The 25,948-nt window shown below is 42.4% G+C and overlaps 1 protein-coding gene and 1 long non-coding RNA gene across 2 annotated transcripts in view; one reads left to right on the top strand and one right to left on the bottom strand.

Annotated features, from left to right (window-relative positions):
• Positions 1 to 25,948, bottom strand: part of LOC138304582 (uncharacterized) — a 379,580-nt gene that overhangs the window by 90,265 nt on the left and 263,367 nt on the right. The window lies entirely within an intron of this gene.
• LOC138304581 (uncharacterized) lies at positions 1,361 to 6,090 on the top strand. Its single transcript, XM_069244753.1, has 2 exons — positions 1,361 to 2,732; positions 5,710 to 6,090. Exons 1-2 carry the CDS (start codon positions 1,394 to 1,396, stop codon positions 5,742 to 5,744), a joined length of 1,374 nt encoding a protein of 457 aa, XP_069100854.1. The 5' UTR covers positions 1,361 to 1,393; the 3' UTR covers positions 5,745 to 6,090.

Here is a 25,948-nt window from a genome sequence, read left to right as displayed (position 1 = left end):
GCCCTGTGGCAGCTGACTTTCTCCAGCCTCCGTCAGGGCGGCCAGTGGATGGCTGGAGGTGTCGGCGGGACTCTGGTGGTCTCTAGTTTGGCAAACCGCCAACATCGTAATACGGCGATTGGACTGCAAACAGTGCAGCGGTTGACCACCACTGCTGCCATGGCAGCTCCCAGACTGCCAAACTTGTAATCAGGCCCTAAGTTTTGCTCCTGGTTTTTCCTCCATGTGATTTATTTCTCCTTCTGTTGGCTCCGTAATTTATTTTTTTCTCCCTCCTCTTGTTTTGTGACATCATTTGATCTATTTACTGAGTGCGGCACCCTTCTTGGTAAAAACAACGTTCCATTGATTGTCTAATTTGGGATTATCACCTCCTTTCTTATGGACATTGATTAGACAAATATTTTGTGGCTTATTTACTTCCCTTATTTACTGCTGTTTACATGTCAAACTTCAGACATATTAGACAAGTATCGTGTAGTGAGGCTTTTAATGTCAAATAATAATAATTCTTTGAACACGATGGCGAGTTCCCCATATATTCCTACAACAGCTATGGATACTTTACTAAAAGAATTACTTGACATTAAAAACTCAATTTTATGACAAGACCGGAGGCTCCTATTATGCTTTCTTTTCCTGCTTTATTTTAAATAGCAGCCAAGAGGAAAAGCACCAATCCCAGAGGATTGCAAACAAGCAACCAATGGGATAACGAAACTAAGAACGTTGACCAATCAATGCAGTGCATCACATAAGGTATACCTATCCTGACTGCAGGCAGCCCTCTTTTCTTGCTGCTCGCAGTCAAGATAAGTATATCTTTCATTGCTCCTCATAATATTTGTCTTTACCTTATATATATATTATTTTCCATCTCTATTTATAAGCATATTATTCTATTTATTGTATTGTGTCCAGCGTGTATCTGTTTTGTTGAATTGTTTAGCGCGTAAACGCTTAATTTTCTATCAGTAATTTCTGCTCGTGAGGCGCGCTGCCGTGAACGTTCTATCTTGAACGCCGGCTGACGCGACCTCCATTTGGCAGCAGGCTTCAGGAGGACTACATTCCTTTCATTCCGGAGAGCCGTGGGATAAAAGCTTTGAAAGCTTTTATTGATTTTTTCAGCTGGTTTCACTTCCTCTTTTCGCTCCGCTTTACAGACACAAGTCAAGAGCTTGAAAGCTCTTATTGACTTTTTCAGTTACCCTCGCGTTTATAGAACAATTACAGCTTAGGCTGTTCACTAAGAACCGGCATTTATTCTTTTCAAGGATTTCCCTGATTTTCTCTTGGTGAGTCACACTCCATTAATCTTTAAACTTGTTATTGACATTTAATCCTTTTAAATACCGTTTTAAATACCTTTTTTCTCTCACTCTCCATAGCTATGGATTTCTCAGATTATTTCAAATCTAATGAAGATTCTGAAGAAGATTTCTCCTATAATTTAAATAACTTCATTCAATCCTCTGTTAAAAAAGCAGTTTCTGCTTCTATGGATAAAATTTCCAAACAAATTCAGTGCACTATGTCCTCATGTTTATCCCAATCACAAAAGGCCCATTCTGCGGGGGAAAGCAGAAAGCGCAAAGCCCCGGAGGCTTCTCAAAGTCAGTCTAACGACTCGTCTGCGCTTATGGTTGGTGAGTCAAACTCACACGGGATAGAGGACAAAGTCCCTCAAAGGCCTCCCAGTTCGGAGGGGAATAAAAATTTGGGTCAAAAATGTAAAAGTAAGTCAAAAAATGTCCCCAAGACCCAAAAAATTGTGATTGAGGATATTAAAGATACCGACGACGATGCTGACTCTAATGTCTCCTCGTCAGACATTAAGGACGATAACTACTCTAATTTTTGGATCGGACCTCTCCCTAAAAAATCAAAATTAACTTCATCTAGCCAATCCCATGCCCCCCTCTTAGATTCTGATGGCAACCTCATGTTTGACCCTGGGCTAATCCACCATCCTAATTCTACAGAATGGGTTCCCTCCAATCATGTAGCAAAATATATTTTAGCTAAATTGCGACTTCCTCTAGACAAACAAGTTCGTTCAAGACTACGAGCTGAATGTCCCAGACCTTCTCTCCCGTTACACATTACCGATACCCCTGCCATAGACCCGTCCCTCCTAACATTCTTCTCCAACTTTGGCAAAGACCCACGCAAAGGGGTGGACAGAGCATGGGCTCTATGTCAAGATAAAGTACTGGATCTGGTCGGACCGTTATCCCGCATTTTTGATTTAGCTGAATCAGCTAGAACCAATGATGAGTCTATTGACCCAGAAGAACTCTCTCTCTGGATTCAGAGAGCTTTTTGCTTGTTGGGTAATGCCAACTCAGCCATGACGCATGAACGCCGTAAAGGTCTTCTGCTTAAACTGGACCCTAAACTTGCAAATTTGGCGCCTAAAGATCCAGGAGCTAAAGCCGATGGCTTACTGTTCGGGGACAATTTCATCAAGGAACTAAGTAAATATGTTACCACTTTTGCTTCAATTAACAAAGCCCAACAATCACTTAAAAAGGTTTTTAATTCTCGGGTTTTTGTCAGGGCCGGTAGAGGCAGAAGCCGCTCCACCGACCGCCCTTCCAGAAACCAAGGCTTCAGAGCATCATTTGCTCACCAGCAACAACAGCAACAAGACTTTCGTCCCCAGTTCTATCCCCAGCACTCCAGAGGATACAGAGGGAGGAGCCAACGCAGATCCTACAACAATTCAGGTATACCTTCCTTCTGGCCATCCTTCTGTAGGGGGTCGTCAAAAATTGTTTCTCCACAAATGGATAGAGATTACCTCAGATCCCTGGGTACTCAACACAATCAAAGGTTATTTAATAGAATTTTACGAGATTCCCTATCAAAAATTCCCACTGCTCCCTCTCAAATTTTCAAAAGAATTGTCAGACTTAATCTCTGCAGAAATACAAGAGCTCCTTCAAAAACAGGCTATTCAACCGGCATCTCCCCTTCCTTCAGGCTTCATAAGCCCACTGTTTTTAGTAATAAGAAAAAACAAGAAAATCAGACCTTTCATCAATCTCAGGCAACTCAATCACTTTGTTGTATACAGACACTTCAAGATGGAAACCATTCTCCATCTACGAGATTCCCTACTGCTCAACGACTGGATGGTCCGTCTAGATCGCCAAGACGCGTACCTAACAGTTCCAGTTCACTACTCTCACAGAAAGTTTCTTCAATTTCAATGGAATCTCAATACCTATCAATTTACTTGTCTTCCCTTCGGTCTCTCTTCAGCACCTTGGTGTTTCACCAAGCTAATGAAACCTATAGTAGCTCTTCTTCGATCTCAAGGTTTCAGATTAATAATATACTTAGACGATATTCTTCTAATGCATCAAGACATTTCTATTCTGAAGTCCCAACTCGCTTACACCATCTCTCTTCTTTCAGACCTAGGCTTTCTAGTAAATCAGCAGAAGTCAATTTTTACCCCTTCACAGGAGATGGAATTCTTAGGATTCCTGATCAATTCCCCTCAAGGTCTCCTTCAACTCCCGATCTCAAAAATAAAACACATCAAATCCGAGATAACCCTATCTTTACAGCAGACTTCTCTCTCCCTCAGGTCTCTTGCAAGAATTGTAGGTCTTCTTTCTTCTTCAATTCAAGCAATCTTTCCAGGTCCTCTTCACTATCGGGCTCTTCAGAGTTTAAAAATTCGTCATCTTCGCAAGGGTCTTGCTTATTCAGATTTCATCCCCCTCGATCTCGAATCCCGTACAGAACTCCAATGGTGGCTGGATCACCTCGAAGCCTGGAACGGCAGGACCATCTTTGCCCCAGTCCCAGATCTTGTGTTAGAATCCGATGCAAGCCTAACAGGTTGGGGCGCAAGGTGTGGTCACGTATCGACTGGAGGCACATGGTCTCGACAGGAGTCTTCATTGCACATCAATTATTTAGAGATGCTTGCAGGATCCTTTGCAATAAGGACTTTCACCAAAAACAAAGTTTCTTGTTCCGTACTTCTTCGTATGGACAATCTTACAGCGGTAAGATATATAAATCACCTTGGCGGTACTAAATCCAAACCACTAGCAGAACTAGCAAAAAGCTTTTGGGATTTCTGCCTTCACAGAAAAATTTCAGTTCAAGCAGAATACTTACCAGGTTCTCTCAACTCAGTATCAGATTGGTTTTCTCGTCACCTTTCAGATTACAGCGACTGAAAACTTAACTCTTCAGTTTTCAACTCTATCCATCACAAATGGGGTCCCTTCCACACAGACCTGTTTGCATCCCGTCTGAACACTCAACTACCTCGTTTCTTCAGCTGGAGACCAGACCCTCATGCGTTAGCGACCGATGCCTTTCTCCAACAGTGGCATCCTGCAACGCACTATGCATTCCCTCCATTCATAATGATAAACAGAGTCCTCAATCATCTCCGATGACAAAAAGCCACTATAGTCTTAATAGTCCCGCTCTGGCAAGCTCAAGTATGGTTTCCCACTCTCCTGGAGTTAGCCGTCGACTTTCCCGTCCTGCTACCCTCCTTTCCCTCACTACTTCTCAATCCTCAAGGTCTTCCCCACGATCTCATTGTCAACAAAACCCTGTTTCTATCCGCTTGGAAAGTCTCAGGTCTTCATCGTCTTATCCAGGAATTTCACTCGAAGCTTCAGCTTATATCAACAGCTCCTGGGCTCCAGGCACTTCCAAAGCATACAAGTCAGCTTGGTCTATCTGGTCTAGCTGGTGTCTGGGAAAATCATGCGATCCCTTTTCAACAGATCTAACCTTAATAGCTAATTTCCTTGTCTCTCAGGCTAGCGCAGGCAAATCTTACAGAACCATTAATCTATATAGATCAGCATTGTCGCTACATCTTCCTCTTATAAACGGGAAATCAGTAGAAGAACATCCTATGATTTGTCGTCTATTAAAAGGAGTGAAATTTTCCAATCCATCAATTCCCAAATACTCCACCATATGGGACGTCAACCTAGTCCTTCAAATGTTTATCTCTTGGCAAGATAATGACTCCTTATCTCTGAAAATGCTTTCAGCCAAATTAACAATGTTGCTGTGTCTTGTCTCTATAAAACGTTTGTCAGATGTAAAAGCCTTAGATATCTCGGCTCGTCAATTCACTCCGTCTGGTATTCTGTTCAATGTGTCCCGTCGTACCAAAAACAATATTACCTCTGTGTTTTATCCCTTTTTTCCAAATCAACCAAAACTCTGCGTAGGAAACTGTTTAAAGGTTTATGAACAAAAAACGTCCGATCTTAGAACATCTTCTGATTCCCAACTGTTAATCTCCTTTAGGAACCCTTATAAACCGGTCTCTTCTCCTACCTTGGCTCGTTGGGTCAAATGGGTAATGTCTCTAGCGGGCATTGATACTTCAAAATTTGGCGCCCATTCTGCTAGAGGTGCCATGGCATCAAAAGCCTTTTGGGCTGGTTCAAGATTGGAGGATATTCTAAGATCGGCAGATTGGTCTAATGATTCTACCTTTCGTACATTTTATTGTAAACCTGTTAATTCAGCAACTTCTATTGTAATTGACATGCTTTAAACAAGCATAATAGGAGCCTCCGGTCTTGTCATAAAATGTAGATTTTCCAAGTAGTTTATGATGGAAAGTCTTAATTTTATTAAAGACACCGAGGCGAGTATTATCCCACCACTTATTGTATTAATCTTGTTATCTCCCTCCCTTTCTAGCCAATACCAACGCTTCAACATCCTCCTCAACTTAAGTCAGCGGATACCTTTCCTTCACGAGGATCTTGTTCACCACGTCTTTCACTAACCTCGGACCTGTACACTCCTAATTTGGACAGAATTCAAGACTTTTTTGCTCTAATTCTAGCAATATGTTTGATTTGTTGTATAGTACCTTTGTTTAAATCTGTTTCTTGACTGTCTCGCAACCGAAAAGAGGGCTGCCTGCAGTCAGGATAGGTATACCTTATGTGATGCACTGCATTGATTGGTCAACGTTCTTAGTTTCGTTATCCCATTGGTTGCTTGTTTGCAATCCTCTGGGATTGGTGCTTTTCCTCTTGGCTGCTATTTAAAATAAAGCAGGAAAAGAAAGCATAATACTCGCCTCCGTGTCTTTAATAAAATTAAGACTTTCCATCATAAACTACTTGGAAAATCTACATTTTGTTTGTAAATACAGCAGTATCTGCAAATACTCTGGAAGTACAGAGTTTAGGAGGGAAAGTAAACCAATTTCAATCTTGTATGCAAATATTGGATGGTCGCCTCACAGAAGAAGAATCCCGCCTTGATACTGGACAAAACATTTGATCCTTACAACAAAAGATGATTGGTCGAGAAGATCGTAGCATAAAGGATAACAGTAGAATTATAAATGTTCCTGAGCAAAAAGATGACATTCTACAATTTCTGACCAATTTAATTCCCACTTTAATGAACATCACCTTCACACCTCAACTTGAATTTCAATGTGCTCACTGTGTGCACTGAATAATCTCACACCACACCACACAACCTTGCCATATATTAGCCTGTGGTTTACATCAACAAGCTTGTCAAATTATTACAGAAACCAGGAACCATGGTCCTTATACATATGATAATTAATTAATGATTATTACAGCTGATTTCTCAGCTCCTACTAACCTCGAAATGAAGCACTCTTTATCACAACACCTAGATTGAGAAAAAGAGACATTAAATATGGGCTTCTGGCACAGCGATCATGATTGTGGCTTTCCAATGGAAAACCAAAGAATACTTGGGGGGTCATTCTAACCCTGGCGGTAAAAACCGCCAGGGCGAATGACCGCGGTAGCACCGCCAACAGGCTGGCGGTGCACCGCTGGGCATTCTGACCGCGGCGGTTCAGCCGCGCCCAGAAACGGAAAGTCGGCGGTGTACCGCCGACTTTCCGCTGCCCTTGAGAATCCTCCATGGCGGCGGAGCGCGCTCCGCCGCCATGGGGATTCTGACACCCCCTACCGCCATCCTGTTCCTGGCGGGTGGTAGGGGGTGCCGCGGGGCCCCTGGGGGCCCCAAAAAGAATTAGCAGACACTACTGCACCCGTCGCACTCCAGCAACTCCGCCGGCTCCATTCGGAGCCGGCTTCATCGTTGCTGGGTCTTTCCCGCTGTGCTGGCGGGCGGCCTTTTAGCGGTCGCCCGCCAGCACAGCGGGAAAGCCAGAATGGCCGCCGCGGTCTTGTGACCGCGGTGCGGTCATTTGGCGGTAACCGCATGGCGGGCGGCGACCGCCGCCCGCCGCGGTTAGAATCACCGCATTAGATTTCATGACTTAAAATCTGATTTTTAATGAGTTAGATGAAATGGAGAAAAACATGGAACATAAGTCTTCCTATACTCCACCTACATGAGACCCAGCAACTGCTTCTACCTCAGACACAGACAACCAAGGAAGATGGGAAACTGTCACACATAACTGGTCTCATGGCGGTAAATGAAAGGCTTGGAAACATCCACAACCTAGAGATCAATCTAGATCTCCTTTGAAATCCCAAACATAACTGAATGTGTTCTACAAAGAAAAGACAATAATTTTGCTCAGCTTACAAATTATTCATTCATTTATTTATATATATGTATATATATATATATATATATATTTTTTTTTTTCATTAAAAAAGTAAAGGTTACAGGGACGTTATAGTTAGGAAATAGTATTAAAAACAGAAATTCAATTAAAAAATCAAAGAAATCAACGGTTACAGGGGGTTTATAGTTAGACTCACATTTGACACGTACAAAACCATAGAAATTCAGCAGTTATAGTTACCTGAGCTAACTATAACTTGCGCCCCAGTAATGCACTGCTGATGAACTCACATATTACATTACTCATGACATGGTCAGTAATATCACTGAGGACATTACTGATGACATCTCAAATGACACATCCCTGTAACCTTTTTTTTAAAGTAAATATATCTATGCATATATTTTTACTTGCTTTTTTGGTGATGCTTGGGGTATTTAGGTACAGAAATCCTCAACCCTTCCTCATGTCTGTTTAAACTTATTTTTGAAAGTGTACATTGTTGCCTTACCACTTTGTGTTTGACATGTCTTTATTGGTTGGAAGCATTTTTGATTAGCTATCACTCTTCTGACAATTCTATCTATTTTTTTCTATTCAGATTCCATTATATTATCAGAACTTATTTTCTACATACACACTTCCTTTATTGCCCTATAGAAATTAAAATGTATATTTGTTATTTCTTGTTTTCAGGTCCTATTGTTACTTCTTATCCTTTCCATCTTTCTCTTCATTTACTTATTTGTTTTGCTTTATATTTCTCTTCTTTTTTCCTCCTTCCTTTCCTCTTACCTGACTGTACATTACATACTTTATGCATTCCTCTCATGTAAAACCACTAAAGATTGTATATTTGAATGTTCATGGTCTTACACATTTTATAAGAGGGAAAAATACTTAATTATCTTAGTCAAAATAAACCTGGCATAGCATTAATACAAGCAATTCATCTCACTCCAATAGAAAGTGATTAATTGAAAATAGATTGGTTTGAGCATGTTATGCATGCATGCATCACCTCTAATAAAACAGCTACAGACTCTACTCTACTAAATGTGGTGTTGCTATCCAATTTATTAAAAATCTACATTACAAGATTCTACAGACCTGGGGAGATCAAGAAGGAAGATACAGTTTCATCAAAAAACGTATTCATAACACGTTTCTGATTGTGGGATCAATTTATGCCCCTACTGACTCTAAAACTACCTTCATTTCTTAACTTAGTAGATTATTATCTTATTTGGACCTACTCACATAGTATTAGGAGGAGACTGGAATGTTACTTTACATTCATTGATATATCTGGGAAACCTGATACTCATCACATGAGCCACAGATATAGTCTACACAATTTTATCAAAGACTATGCACTTCAACAACCATGGAGACTGTTACACCCAGATGAAAGGGGTTGCACTTTCCCATCCTGTACACATTCAATCTGGGCAAGAAGTGATTCTTTTTTAGCCTCTCCTTCATTATTACAAATTGTAACAGATGCAAATATAATTCCTTGTAGTCTGTCGGATCATGATCTTATAGACATTTGCTTAGATATAGGTCTGTCTCAACATCTGAAATCAGCACAGAGATTTAACCTTTTTTCCTATAAAAGACCTAAAGAAAGTCAAATTATGTCTGCACGTCGAAAATGTTTAAAGGATAATGAGCACTCGGTCACTAGTGTCAGTACATTATTGGGCGCAGTTAAAGCTTTTATAAGAGGTCTGATAATGAACGATTCTGCAATACTTGAAAAACTGTTAAATGGCATTAGACTGAATCTTGAAAGAGACATTTCTCTTCCTACAGTTAACTATTCTCAAACAGAATCTTCAGAAACATTGAGAAAACTACTTTCTGAAAAATGTTAACTCAATAATTTACATACATCACATGCTCAGAAATGTTTATTCCTTATTCGCCAATGTCATTATGAATGAAGGGAAACACTGGGAGACTCTTAGCCTATCAGCTGCACCAACAAGATTCCTCCAGCGTAATACCAACTATTAAAATGTCTGAAGGAAAACTACTTACTTACCCTTCTGAAGTCTTGTCACAATTCCAAAATTACTGTGAACCACTTTAAACCTCTTTAAATTGCTTAGATCATAAAGAAGAAGTTCTCTTTTTTTTTGCAAAACTCAATCTTATCACAAGAACAAAGAGATAGTTTAGAGGGCACAATTACAACCAACAAGATAATTAAGGCTAATGACTGCTCAGCAACGTTTAAGGATCCCAAGGAAGATAAATTACATTATGGAATTCTATAAAATTACTAAAACATAAACAGCCTCAGTTTTGCAATCAGTTTGTAATGGAGCGCTACAGCTGGGACATTTATCTTTTTACATACCCGTAATTCCTAAACCTGGTAAAGATCCCTTAGAATGTTCCAGTTATAGACCAATTGTATTGATAAATTCTAATGTCAAAATATTGGCAAACATTTCAGCCACCTGCCTCAATTCGATTATTACGTCTCTCATCCATCAGGTCGACTGTGTTCCGGGACGCTCTTCTTAAAATCACCTTCATTCCATTTTACTTTTATTATGGCAATTACATATTAATATAGAAGAGAATATCCGTCTCTCCTTAGGTGCAGAAAATGTTTTTGAGAGGATGAATGGGGATATCTGTTTCAAACCATGGAAAGAATGGGTGTTAGAAAAGATTTTGGGGGTTATTCTAACTTTGGAGGAGTGTTAATCCTTCCCAAAAGTGACGGTAAAGTGACGGATATACCACCAGCCGTATTACGAGTTCCATAGGATATAATGGACTCGTAATACGGCTGGTGGTAAATCCGTCACTTTTCCGTCACTTTTGGGACGGATTAACACCTCCTCCAAAGTTAGAATAACCCCCTTTGTCACTCTAACAAAAGGCATGTACCATTCACCTACTGCTTTTAACACATGCAATGGCTTTATTTATCTGTACTTCAATATTTTTTGTGGCACAAGACAAGGTTATCCGTTAGCTCCACTGTTATTCATTATAGCCCTTGAACTACTAACGACTGCTATATGACAGCATACGAATATAAAATGTATTATAACTGCTGCTGGTGAAATTAAAGACTTTTATTATGGAGATTATATTCTTTTGACTCTTTCAAAACCAAATTCTTCAGCTACTTCTTTAATTACACTTCCAAATATTTTTTCATCCTTCTCAGGTTATAAAATTAACTGGTCTAAATGTGAAGCTCATAGAAAAATTCTTACTGCTAAGAACAACTTTTAGTCTGCTGCTTGTCTGTGTATTTATTCTACATTTAAATATAATTACCAGATGGTTCCTATCTCCATGTGGAAACCTGCATACCTATTTTGCTTTGTGCTGTTGTGTACTAGATGGAAACTGACCGGTGTATATCAAATAATGTTATGTGTTGGAATTAGAAGTAGACTTTGAAAACATGGCTATTCTAGCACGATCCATTTTGCCAATGTATGAAAAGAGGAAATTGTTGTACCAAATGTTGCTTGCTTCACTGTACACAGTTCAGTTGAAAGAAATTCACCATTAAAAAATCCCCTAAAAAACAATATCAACGTAACAGCAAAGACAAGGGTCCTCAATAGGATTATAGGAAGATAACACACAAAAACTGATTGTCAGTGTCCAGCTAATTGTCAGTGTCCACCGTACAAGATATTGCCACTAGTTTTTTTTAATTGTGCTGATCTTTTGAGTTATGAGGAAAGAAATCTACACCCAAGACACCTTTGGACATGTAGATGTTTCTTTTACAGCTTGTACCTGTTTTCTGGCTGGTGTGCCTGATCTGGCAATTGTTGTTGTCTCCCAGTCACTGTGGTGAATGAGAGGCCACATTCCCTCTTACTTCTTCCTCTGCATTATGAAACATTATGAAACATTTTTAAACAATGAAAGCTCTGAAACTAATCTTTGCTCATATAGTATTGTCAGACAAGTCTTCCAAAGGGGCGTGGCTCCCGAAGCAGCATTTTAAACACTGCGCATTCATCAAAGAAGAAAAAATGATGGCGCTACTCTTCTTATCTTGTATTTTGTGCCATACAATACTTCAGTATCGACACTGAGTCTTTGTTTACTCAAAAGCAACCATCATTTTTGTCCTGCTTTTCAGTGACAAGCTGTGAGCACGACAATGACTGAGTAAATCCACTTTTTGAAATGTGTTAAAACTCTAGTGCTTACTATTCAGAAGAAACCAACTTCTATGCTTTCTGAATATTGATGATATTGTATGCATAGATTGACACTAATGTGTTTTTACAATTGCAATTTTGCTCACCCATATGAGATATGTGATGTGGGAGAACTCATGAGAGAGGCATTTTAAACAGCAAGATACTTCTGACTTTTACATTGGAGATAACTGAAGGTACTAAATAGTTGCAGTTAACCTCTCTGCCTTCCTTCTTTTCACCACATGAACATTCCTAATTTGCACTACCTTCCACACTGGCGTGTTTTGAGAAACTCAAACATTCTCTTCAATATTAATACTTCTCTTCTGCAATTTATAATTTAAATGTGACTTTCGAATTTGTGCTGTGGTATATATAGGTTGATGTTGTGGTATTTACAGATAGGCTCCAGCTTATGGGCATAGTTAAATGTCAAAAATAATTGCCTAGACTTCCCACAGGCAGATTTTTTAAATGTTCTCCTGCCAAGAAAATGCACATCAAAATGGAAGATTCTTTGATACACACAATTCCTAACACCTTCTCTTCCTCAGCTACACACAATAATGCCCCACAATCAGACTTTTAAAATATCCACCATCAACTTCTAAGTCTCCTCTTAATGCCCCTTATGACTTGTTATTGGAAGAAATGAGAGCTTATGCCCCTTCATGGAAGATACTATTACCAAATGACAGAATCTTACAGGTAGTTGATCTCATATGGATGAATGTGTATCTATCATGGAATCATTGTATCCTATCTGGAATACACAGAATTAATGCAGGTTGTATATTGGTCTGGGCACAACCTATTATTTTCTCACAACTATGCTAAAAGTACTACAGACAGAAGAGAATTTTTAAATATGCGGCCAATGCTTTGCTTTCTTGGAGCACATTTTGGACTTTTTCATCCTTGCCTTTTCAAAGTCACATACAACAACAAGGTGTTCACCTATGAAGATCCATCTCACATAAAAGCTTTTCTTGCAACTCACAGAGCACAGAATATGGATATTACTACCATCTAACTCGTCAAAAAGATGCACATGCTTTTCTTTTTTCTCTTGTTTATTCCTTATTTGTCTTTCTTCAGAGTTAGACAAGTATTTGTGGAATGATCTGCTGTTATTAACTTCTCTGTTTGTTCTTATGAAATAATATTGACAACCAATCTTTAGATAATATTTAACTTTTCTTAACTAATATTTCTCTTACAGGGCCGATGCCATGTTGTTTTCATTTTCCTGTCTCCTGTTACATATTATACTGCCCTTTGTAAGCCTCCCTTGCCTTAGGCGTTTAGACGTCCTGTCTTCTCATATGGTCTCCCCCCCATCTTCATCAAAAATATTCGTAGGTATGTGTACCTTTATTCCTACCCTTTTTGTTTCACATCTCTCCTCTCTGTTTCATCCCACCTTATCCTTACCCTCCCACCATATTCCCCTAGCTCTATTATCCTCAGTTCTCATCTTCATGATACACATTTTATTGCCATGTTTCAATGTTTCTTTAATGCTGATATTCATATCACATGTCAGAATCTTCATTGTCTTTTTTCATATTTTTTTTAATGATGTCTGATTGCATCAAATGTACTGCTCTCTTTAAATGGTTTTAACATTGATTTCTTGGACCATAATGGTGTTTGAATTCTCCTATCAAATTTCAAAGAGTCCTAACACACCTATCAAAACTTAATGCCCGCATTGCTTTTTTGCAAAAGTCTCATCTTAAAGAAAATGAATGTATGAAATTACATAATGAATGGGTAGGTAAGGTATTTTTCTTGCCAGGCAATGGTAAAAAAAAAAGAGATATGATTTTATACTTAAAGGTTCAACTGGTATCACAGGAAACAGATTCAGAGGGGAGATGGTAGTGCTCAAATTGTTTATCAATAAAGTCCCAATTATTTTGTTTAATGTATATCGTCCCGATGCTCCTGACTGCCAGTTTTGGTCCAATATTTCCCAAAAGCTATTACAATACTCAGACGATAACCTAATATTAGCAGACGATTGCAATCAAGTCTTTGATCCTTTCCTTGACAGACATTCCTCCTCACACTACATTCCGTACAAATCGCCAAAAGCATTTGGACATGCTATCCAGCAATGTCATTTAACAGACGCTTGGCATCTATGCAATCCTTCCCTTAGAGAATATACATACTTCTTCCCAGTCCCCACACACAGTCCCGAATAGATTACTTCTTTATTCCACATCATTTTAATAAATCTCTACATCCTGCAGACATAGGCTGTATTCTGATATCTGATCTTGCTCCAGTCTTGATTCAATTGGATCTCCTACCTAAAGAAGCCTCTCCTAAAATGTGGAGATTTAATAATTCCCTGCTATTGGACCCTAATTTCACCTCATTTTTCATTTCCTTTTTTAATGGATACTTTCATTTTAATCTCTCTAACAGGACTTCCTTCCATATAATTTGGGATGCTTTCAAAGCTTCTGCTAGTGATTTCATCATTAATTTTGTCTCTAAGAAAAAGAAACACTCTCAGATTCAATCTAAAACACTATGCGAAGAAATCAAACACCTTGAACATACAGATTGAACCTCACGTACACAACAATCCTTACAAAAACTTATTAAGGCAAAGGTTCATTTCAATAAAATACTCTTGGATTCTGCCTCATCTTCTCTTCTCAAATCAAGTGCTAAATATTATGGAGGTCAGGATTAATCTGGAAAGTTATTAGCAAATTACCTTAAAATTAAACATAATAAAGTATTAATTGAGTCAATTATAGATGATAATGATCAGACCTATGCCAGAGACTTGGATATTTTAAATCAATTTCAAAATCTTTACACTAAGTTATGTACACCCGAGCACACAGCATCAGAACTTGACATTTTACAATATCTGTCTTATGCTAAAAAAACAGATTTTTCTCAAATAGATTTTACGTCCCTGGAAAAAGACATCTCTCTTACAAAATTACATCTTGCTTTGCTATGCCTCAAAAAAGGTAAAGCCCCAGGACCGAATAGTTTTATATTCTATATTCACTTATCTTAGCTTCTTCTTCCCAAACTACTTGATTTAATACACTCTTTCTCTGACTCTTTCACATTATCTAGTTCTTTTCTAGACACACTCATTTACCTTATTCTGAGAGATGGAAAAGATTTACCTTACTGTAAAAACTACAGACCCATCTGTTTGGTTAACATAGATTATAATTTTTTTTCTAGAGCATTAGCAATTAGACTGGAAACTTTTCTCGCTGATCTTTTAGGAAAGAAACAATTAGGTTCTGTTTCAGGTAGATATCTTTCGGAAAGTACTAGTTTGTTTTTGATAATATTTTAAATTCTTCTGATTTTTCTGAACCTTTAGCAGCCATCGTTTTAGATACTGAGAAGGCTTTCGACCAGATAAATTGGTCTTTCATATTTTAATCTCTTAGATGGTTTGGCTTTGGAGCCGAAACTATTAACCTAATTTCTCTTCTCTATTCCTCCCCTTGAGTTGCTATTTGTGCGAATGGGCCAACTTCCTTGTATTTTACTCTTGGTAGAGGAGTGAGTCAAGGATGCCACCTTTCTCCATTTCTTTTTAATTTAGCTCTCAAACCATTTTTGTCCAGGATTAGACAAAAGTCACGCATTCATGGATTCTCACACAACACTCAACATATTAATTTAGCTGCCTATGCAGATGATATTCTGTCATTTATATCAAAATCTAATTTTTCACCTCTGAGGTTACAGCTTATCCTTTAGTCTCTGGATATAAGTTGAATAACAACAAATGCAAAATGATATCCTAAAATAAATGTACCTTTAAACAAGATTTCTCTTTCTCCAATTTCAAATGGCAAATTTATCAGCTAAGATATCTTGGCCTACCATTTACTCAATTGCTCATTACTTCTCCCATCTATGTAGATGCTTGTACAGATAAGATAACATCCCTAACAAATAGGTGACATCCTGTAAATCTATTATGGTGGGGTTGATTGGATACATCAATATGGTGTTGGTCCCCATTATCATTTTCACTATATCCAACATTCCTTTAAACATTACACTCAAATTATATAAAAAAAGGACACAATGTTATCCTCCTTTCTTTGGATTAATAAAAAGCCTTGTATGCCATTACTCAAACTTAAACGTCCTAAAGCAGAATGAGTGAATTTCCCTGATTTTGCCAATTATCATAAAGCATTCACATTAAAGCAATCTATTCAATGGATCACACCTCCACCCACTTATACTTCATGGGTTGATTTAGGATGCAAGTTCTTAACTCCTTTTTCATTTTAGCCTTCACGAGAAAACCTCAAAAATTAATTAACCAGATTTTTAAGCACACTTGTAAATTGCTGGCTTCTGTCACTCCATGCTTCCCCATAGACTTGAACACCTTTTTAGATTCCACCATTTGGTATAATCGTTTCATACAAATAATGAACAGACCTATTTACCGGTCAACCTGGAGATCTAAAGGACTAATCTTGGTTAAACAATTATATGATAGTGGTGCCTTTATATCTTTTTCTCAAGCCCAAACACTTTATGGTTTAGCATCTTCTTCTAGTCACAGATTCATCATCCTACAAAATATAATCTCTCAATCATATACTTACTATCAGTCCCTTTCTCCAATTAATACTTCATCACCCATTAACCTTACTAACTTCCTACATACAAATCCAAAGCCTTCTTCTATCTAGTCAATAATTCAAGGCACCTTGAATGATTGACATAAATCAAATTGTGAACTCGCCTTGGGAAACAATCTCTGTATCACTGTAAATACAACACAGACCATTTTCATCCTATATATGCTTTAACATAAAATGAACTCCAATACTCCAGATACTTGTTGGACATGCTCTACACCCCAAGCTGACTTAAAACATATAGGCCCTCATTATGACATTGGCGGTAAATCTCGCTTATCGCTGATGGCTGCCAAGGTACCGCCGCAGTGGCATATATCCGTTTGTTACATAATGACGCACACACCAATCCAAAAGAGTTCAGCCACATACACAAATCCGCCAGCCCAAAGGTCAGTGCAAAAGTGGTGGTCCCAACACCCATACTATTACGCCAACAAAACAACGCCCCTCACATTATGACCCACGAATTACCATGGCGGATATTCAACAGCGGTAAACATTGGCGGTACATCCCGCCGCCCTCAGAATGGACACCCACAACCAAAACAACTCCACATTGGCCAATATGAAAAATACACACTTGACATAGACACACTACACCCACACACCCACACTGCTATAAAACACACACTCACATTACCCACAACTCTTTACGAATACAAATCATTGCCATCAGACTGACACCAAGACCACTGCGACAACTAGACACACACTACATACGTCCATAGATCCCTTACTCACCTCACATCACACACCCCACCACATTACTCAACACACTCTCCCCAACACGAACCACACAACACCCATGTCTCCACAAAGGCACCCCCGTTTCACAGATGAGGCGTTAAGGGTCATGGTGGAGGAAATTGTCAGGGTAGAGCCACAGCTGTTTGGAGCACAGGTTCAGCAGATATCCATTGCAAGGAAGATGGAGCTATGGCGGAGAATCATGGACAGGGTGAACGCTGTGGGACAGCATCCAAAAATGAGGGACAACATCAGGAAGATGTGGAATGACCTACGGGGGAAGGTACGTTCCATAGCAGCAATTCACCAGCTTGCCATACAGAGGACTGGCGGTGGACCCCCAGCTCCTCCCCCACAGCTCACAGCATGGGAGGAGCAATTCTTGGCAATACTGCATCCTGAAGGACTCGCTGGAGTATCCGGAGGACTGGACACTGGTAAGTCAACATTTACTACTTATCACCCCCATACCTGCATGCCATCTCACACCCTGACCCTCACTCCCATCACTCCACCCCATCCCACATATTGCACCTACACATATGACTAACTCCAATGCCAAGCCCTGCATGCTACACCAATGCATGGACATTCATCCCAGTCCTGCATGGACACCCATCACAAAAGCATGTACAGCATAAGGAAACTAACAATCTCACAATACATCACCATAAGCGAGCAAAAAGCGGCAGGGCAACACTAACAATAGAGGGGAAGCCAGGGATGTACAATATGTCATACACATGAAGCATAATACATCACTTACATCCCCACAGGTACCCCAGCCAATGTCAGCGGAGAGGAGGTGCCGCGACTATGCAGTCCTCCAACAGAAGATGCATCCAGTGATTACAGTAACTCTGGACTTCTAGATCTGGCTGACCTACCTGGCCCATCAGGGACCAATGGACAGCCGGTTACCCAATCACAGATTACCACAGAGTCTCCCCCTTCAATATCCAACACCACAGCACCCACCCAGCGTACCCACACCTCTGTCTCCAGGACACGTCAATCAGCAGTGTGCCCACCTGTACAGGGACCCCAGGCCACACCTCGCCCCCAAGACAATCCGGGACCTGGGGTCAGTGGCAGTCGGCACACCATTCAGGGGACAGAGGCACAGGCCAACAGGGACACTGGGAGGACTGCTGTGCACCAGGGGAGGACAGGACCAGGGAACCGACTCTCCAGGAGGCACTCCGAGATTCTGGGAGCCTACCAACATTCCCAGGACACAATGGGTAAGATCCTTGACAACGTGCAGGAGAACATGTGGCTGCAAGAGGGACAGTATCAGGGAATCAGGGAGGACTTGCAGGCCATTAACACCACCCTGATCTCCATAGCAGGGATGCTGGCAGACATGGCCAACATCATGAGGGAGGAAACAGCACACCAGTGGGCCCCTTCTTCTAGCCAGTCCATTGACCAGCCCTCCACTTCCACTGCCACTAGTGGGCAGGAGGCCCTGCCACATGACCCACAGGCCACCAGCATTCCTCCCCCTGCAGAAGGTGAACCATCCTGCAAACATTCCCTGCGACCCAAGCAGAAGCCAAGACACTTGCCAAGACCCCCACCAGGAAATGAGACTCTTCTGATTGTCCCCCTTGTGTCCCACTCAGTCACCTTGCCCACTTTGAACTGCCATTGCCCCCCTTCCTATGGTTCCTTGGACACTGGACCTGTGCTGGACTTTCCTTCATCATCACCCCATTCCATTGCACTTTACCCTCAATTTATTAGCACTACAATAAACACCCTTGAGCACAAAAGGACTACTAGTATTTTATGTGTTGAAAGTGTGTATTAATGGAAGCAGTCACATCCATTGCAAATGAACTGTACACTGTGAGAGCATAGAAATAGTGACCTGTAGCTGGCTGTAGTCATCACATCAGTACACAGTTGTTCTATCACCAACATCTGTAAGATGACAAACCATCGGTGACAGTAAGTTGAGATAAAAGGAAGTTAATGCTATCATGCTACAGCCGCACAAAATACACCAGTAGTCATAGAAATGTGCAGTTGCACTGTCTAACCCCTGTGTCATTGGAAGTACTGACGGATAACTGATGTTCTGTTGTCCTCATACTCAACCTCTTTATCCTCACTGTCCTCAGGGTCTACTGCTGCCACAGGGGCAACTCCAGTCTCCTCCTCCTGCAGAAAAGGTGTGAGGGCCAGGTTGTGCAACATGCAGCATGCCAATACGATCTGGCAGACCTCCTTGGGTAAGTAGCACAGGGATCCACCTGTCAGATGGAGGCACCTGAACCTGGCCTTCAGGAGGCCGAAGGTCCTTTCGATGATCTGTCTAATTCACCCATGTGCCTCATTATAATGGTCCTCCGCCCCTGTCCTGGAATTTCTCACAGGGGTTAGCGGCCACAATAGGTTTGGGTAGCCAGAGTCACCTGCAAGTATTGAGGGAGCACATTTAGCCTCACACAATCCTACGGGGTTAACTCAAAGGCATACACTAAGATACAGTGGGTGGGTGTAGGAAAGTACCATCTTGCCTGGCATGTTACCCCCATTTTTACTGTATGTATGTTTGTTTTTGACTATTTGGCACTGGGATCCTGCTAGTCAGGACCCCAGTGGTCATAATGTATGCCCTGTATGTGTTCCCTGTGTGGTGCCTAACTGTATCACTGAGGCTCTGCTAACCAGAACATCAGTGTTAATGCTCTCTCTGCTTTTAAAATTGTCACTGCAGGCTAGTGACTAATTTTACCAATTCTCATTGGCCCACTGGAACACCCTTATAATTCCCTTGTATGTGGTACCTAGGTACCCAGGGTATTGGGGTTCCAGGAGATCCCTATGGGCTGCAGCATTTCTTTTGCCAACCATAGGGAGCTCAGACAATTCTTACACAGGACTGCCACTGCAGCCTGAGTGACATAAGGTCCATGTTATTTCACAGCCATTTTTCACTGCACATAAGTAAATTATAAGTCACCTATATGTCTAACCCTCACCTGGTGAAGGTTAGGTGCAACGTTACTCAGTGTGTGGGCACCCTGGCACTAGCCAAGGTGCCCCCACATTGTTCAGGGCAAATTCCCCAGACTTTGTGAGTGCGGGGACACCATTACACACGTGCACTACATATAGGTCAATACCTATATGTAGCGTCACCATGGTAACTCCGAACATGGCCATGTAACATGTCTAGGATCATGTAATTGTCACCCCAATACCATTCTGGTATTGGGGGGACAATTCCATGCATCCCGGGGCCTCTAGCACAGAACCCAGGCTATTCCTCAGATAACGAATGCAAGAGCTCACCAGAGTTCCTCTGCACTTCCCTCTTCGACTGCTGACTGTTCTGGTATTGGGGGGACAAGTTCATGCATCCCCTGGCCTCTAGCACAGAATCCGGGTACTGCCAAACTTGCTTTCCGGGGTCTCCACTGCAGCTGCTGCCAACCCCTCAGACAGGTTTCTGCCCCCATGGGGCCTGGGCAGCCTGGTCCCAGGAAGGCAGAAGAAAGAAATTTCCTCTGAGAGAGGGAGTTACACCATCTCCCTTTGAAAATAGGTGTAAAGGGCTGGGGAGGAGTGGACTCCCCCAGCCTCTGGAAATGCTTTGATGGGCACAGATGGTGCCCTCTCTGCATAAGACAGTCTACACCTGTTCAGGGACCCCCCAGCCCTGCTCTGGCGTGAAACTGGACAAAGGAAAGGGGGGTGACCACTCCCCTGACCAGCACCTCCCTGATAGGTGCTTACCTTTCTCAGTAGCCAATCCTCCTCTGAGGGCTATTTAGGGTCTCTCCTCTGGGCTATTCCTCAGATAACAAATGCAAGAGCTCACCAGAGTTCCTCTGCACTTCCCTCTTCGACTTCTGCCAAGGATTGACTGCTGACTGCTCCAGGACGTCTGCAAAACACCAACAAAGTAGCAGCACGACTGCCAGCAACATTTTAGCGCCTCATCCTGCCGGCTTTCTCAACTGTTTCCTGGTGATGCATGCTCTGAGGGCTGTCTGCCTTCACCCTGCACTGGAAGCCAAGAAAAAATCTCCCGTGGGTCGACGGAATATTCCCCCTGCTAACGCAGGCACCAAACTTCTGCATCACTGGTCCTCTGGGTCCCCTCTCATCCTGACGAGCGTGGTCCCTGGAACACAAGAGCTGGGTCCAAGTGTCTCCCACAGTCCAGTGGCCCTTCTGTCCAAATTTGGTGGAGGTAAGTCCTTGCCTCCCCACGCCAGACAGTAATCCTGTGTACTGCGTGATCTGCAGCTGCTCTGGCTTCTGTGCACTTTTCCAAGACTTCCTTTGTGCACAGCCTAGCCCAGGTCCCCAGCACTCCGCCCTGCATTGCCCAACTCACTGAGTTGGACTCCGACGTCATGGGTCCCTCCTTTGTGACTCTGAGTCGACGGCTGTCCTCAGATCTTCTAAGTGCCTCTTCCGGTACTTCTGCGGGTGCTGCCTGCTTCTGTGGGGGCCCTCTGAGTTGCTGAGCACCCCCTTTGTCTCCTCCTCCAAGGGGTGACCTCCTGGTCCTTCCTGGGCCCCAGTAGCACCCAAAATCCTCAACCGCGACTCTTGAAGCTAGCAAAGCTTGTTTGCGGTCTGTCTGCGTGGAAACAACTCTGCATCCTCCAGCATGCCGTTGGACATCTTCTGACCAAAGGAGAAGTTCCTGGCACCCTCCGTTGTTGCAGAATCTTCGGCTTCTTCCACCCAGAGGCAGCCCTTTTGCACCTTCATCCGGGGTTTAGTGGGATCCTGCCCCCCCTGGACACTTGCGTGACTCTTGGACTTGGTCCCCTTCCTTTACAGGTCCTCAGGTCCAGGAATCCGTCTTCAGTGTTTTGCTGGCAGTGGTTGTTCTTGCAGAATCCCCTATCTCAACTTTACTGTCTTTCTGGGGTATTAGGGTAACTTTACTCCTACTTTTCAGGGTCTTGGGGTGGGGTATCTTTGACACCCTTAGTGTTTTCTGACACTCCCAGCAACCCTCTACAACCTACACTAGGCTTGGGGTCTATTTGTGGTTCGCATTCCACTTTTGGAGTATATGGTTTTTGCTGCCCCTAGTCCTATTACTACCTATTGCATCCTATTGTGATTCTACATTGTTTGCACTACTTTTCTTACTGTTACTTACCTGACTTTGGTTTGTGTACATATAATTTATGTATATTACTTACCTCCTAAGTGAGGGTATCCTCTGAGATACTTTTGGCATATTGTCACTAAAATAAAGTACCTTTATTTTTAGTAACTCTGAGTATTGTGTTTTCTTATGATATAGTGCTATATGATATAAGTGGTACGGCAGGAGCTGTGCATGTCTTCTAGTTCAGCCTAAGCTGCTCTGCTATAGCTACCTCTATCAGCCTAAGCTGCTAGAACACCTCTATTCTACTAATAAGGGATAACTGGACCTGGCACAAGGCGTAAGTACCACAACATACCCACTATAAGCCAGGCCAGCCTCCTACAGTGGGGGCTAAAGCTCACCTATTAGCCACACCCTGTGCCTCTGTAGTTGGGCCATCACACTTGGGATGCTGCTATTCCTCATAACAAAAGCATCATGCACCAACCCAGGATACGTAGCATTGACGTGGGGGATGTACTAGTCTGCCAGGCACACCATTAGCACATTCAGTGAGTGGACACTTTTACAATTCCTGAACACCTGTTTATTCAGCCAGGTGGGGACAAACGCAATATGTGTACCGTCTATCGCCACAATAATATTGGGGATATGTCCTATTCCATAGAATCCGGCTTTCACAGTGGCCAAACCTTCCACCTAGGGGAAAGCAATGTAGCTGCACATGTCTTTTACCAGGGCAGACAACACTCTTGTCAGCACAATTGAGAACATTGGCTGTGATATTCCTGCTCACAAGCCCACTGTCATTTGGAAGGAACCAGTTGCCAAGAAATGGATCACTGATAGCACTTTCACAAGAGGGGGTATCCCAGTTGTATGACGGATAGATGATATCAGGTCTGGCTCCAATTGGGCACACAGCTCTGTGATTATGGCCCTGTCCAGTCTATTGGTGAGTATAATTTGCCTGTCCTCCAGTGTAGCTAAGTCCACCAGGGGTCCGTACATGGGGGTATGTCTCCACCTCCTATTCATCCGCAGCGGTAGGTATCTAAGGGACACAAAAGTGAGTAGGCTGTCACATTTGGAACAATGAAACTACAACTGCAGTCTACATGGTGCACTTATGTAATGAGACAGTGTTAATTGTGAGGTATGTGCCAATCTATTCTGTGATGCAGTTATTGTCGATATTACTACCCCCCCCCCTCGAAATGGTGACCGCCTGTCCTGCTGTAGGGACAGGTGGAAGTGAGGTAATTCCGCTGACGTTGGGCGTCGTGGCGGAAGGAGGTCTTGCACCGCCATACAATTCCTCATTGGATAATATGGGGCTCTATGGTGTACAGGGGCCAATGGGGATCTGCGCCGGTGGTGAAGGTGTACACCGCCGCGAATGTGATCGCCATTTTCTATCTGATTCCTCACTTGTTTCCTGACCTTCAACAGGAGAACACCTACACTGCGTGTGCTGCTGTGACCTATGTCTGGAACCTATCATGACCCGTGTGACTGGGGAAAGGGACCCTGCCTTCACTTCGGAGGAGTTGGAGCGACTAGTGGATGGGGTCCTACCCCAGTACAGACAGCTGTATGGGCCTCCAGACCAACAGGTGAGTACACTTTGGGCACAATGCTTGTGGGAAGGATGCATGGAGATGTGTGTGCAAGGGGGTGGGGACTAGGGGGAATGTCTTGTGGCAGTGTACATTTGTGCGCTGGGCGATGTGCGCAGCCCAGCGGCCATCACTGTTCCACCTGCGGGGTTATGACCGCACCTACCACCATGATTTTTGTGGCTTCTTAATGCCATGAAAACCATGGCGGTAGGCACTATCAGTGGCAGGGAATTCCTTCCCTGTCACTGATAGCGGTCTCCGCTCCTCCCACTCCAGTTAGCCACCCCACCTCTCCAAAGCCCCCCGCCCCCATACATTCACGCCCCCTTCACACACACACACGCATACACACACCCATTTCCACATGCATCCACGCATGCATACAACATTCACACACACATCCGCACACACTTTTATACATACATGCAGACATGCATTCACATAACACAACATACATGCACTCACACCTCCATACATGCACACACACATTCAAAACGCAACACATACCCGCATCCATGCACACACAAACATTCACACCCCACCACACACACAAAATCCCCCCATCCCCGCCCCTGTCATTCAGGGGGTCCTCCGGCAGGAGACGGGACGCTGCTGCCACCAGCAGTGCCTGCCGGCAGAACACCGCCAGGCTGTAATATTTGTCATAATATGGCTGGTGGCAGTCTACTGGTGTGGCGCTGCTGGTGGCAGCAGCGTCACCTTACCCCCATCCGCCGGCATAGCCACAGCCAGATCTCTGCCATTCTTCTGGCGGAAATCCGCCTGTAGTCATAATACGGCGGACGGCTGGTAGCCGCGGCGATGGTCTTTTGGTGGCCGTTGCCACAGCAGTAGGCTGCTTTTACCGCCAATCTCAAAATGAGGGCCTATATCTGATGGGCTGATGTTTCTTTCAATGTGCAAATAACTGATCTGCTAATAGCAATTGCTTTTCAGCTAATTATCAAACATTGTGAAGACTCAAAACAACTGTCGTCTTAAGCTTGGTGGTATGCTATAATCATAGATTAGACACTGCTTACATACATCCTGTATCTCTTGCTCTAAAAAGCAACAACTTTGGTTACCACTAACACAGTTTCTAGATGAATCTACCAGAAGAACATTTATACCTTTATCCAATGCTCAAGAAGTACTTAAACCTCCCTGACTTTTAGTTCTGATTACATTATTTTCTCTGTTTACTATGTATTTTTAAATCCTATTTAACTGATTATTTTGAAGTTACAATCAGAAATTTATGGGTTTTATATGAGATATGCATAGGCGCCCCTCTTCACCCCATTATTTTTTTAATTTATCTCTCAGCTGTTGTACCTATAAGTATTTATATGATTGTATCTTTTCGGCATTATAAACGTATCCTTAAACTTTAAAAAGACAAGTCTTTCAAAGAGTTATGAAGAATGCCTACAATACATATTCCACTGCACTCTACAGCACTCCACTCCATTACATTCTACTCTACTCTAAGACAATTACCACTACAACACTCTAATCTATGACCTCCATAACACTCCACTTCACTTTATGCTGCTCCATTTTTTGCCACTTCACAATACTGCACTCCACTCCACTCTATGCCACTCCACTCTGTGCTGCTCCACTATATGACACTCTACTCCATTCTGTGCCACTCCACTCTATAACACTCCAGTCCATGCCACTCTCCTCAATGCCACTAACTTTTAGCCATGCTGAACAGTAGCCACGGTGGTGTACAACATGGCTAAAACACATTGGCAAATCCAATATCTCTTATATAGGCGCCACCAATTGGCTTTGCCAATGCTTTTTTATATTATGGTTTTTGTCCAAGGAAGATGGGAGTAGTAAAGGAATGACATTTGCATTACAAATGCAGGTGCTAACTACTAACAGATAAAGAAGTTAGCATACCAAGAATTGCTCGGGCGTGGCTTAGCAACCGAACACGGCAGCCGCATCTTGAGACCGCTCCGTGTGGTTGCTCTTCGTCTGATTGACATCCTGCATCATGTTGGCCAAAAAGGTGCTGAAATCCTGCCTTCAAGGGCACCCCAAAATAC

The sequence above is a fragment of the Pleurodeles waltl genome, chromosome 7, assembly GCF_031143425.1.
Source record: "Pleurodeles waltl isolate 20211129_DDA chromosome 7, aPleWal1.hap1.20221129, whole genome shotgun sequence".
Taxonomy (NCBI): Eukaryota; Metazoa; Chordata; class Amphibia; order Caudata; family Salamandridae; genus Pleurodeles; species Pleurodeles waltl.
This window is presented reverse-complemented; position numbering and strand designations above follow the sequence as displayed.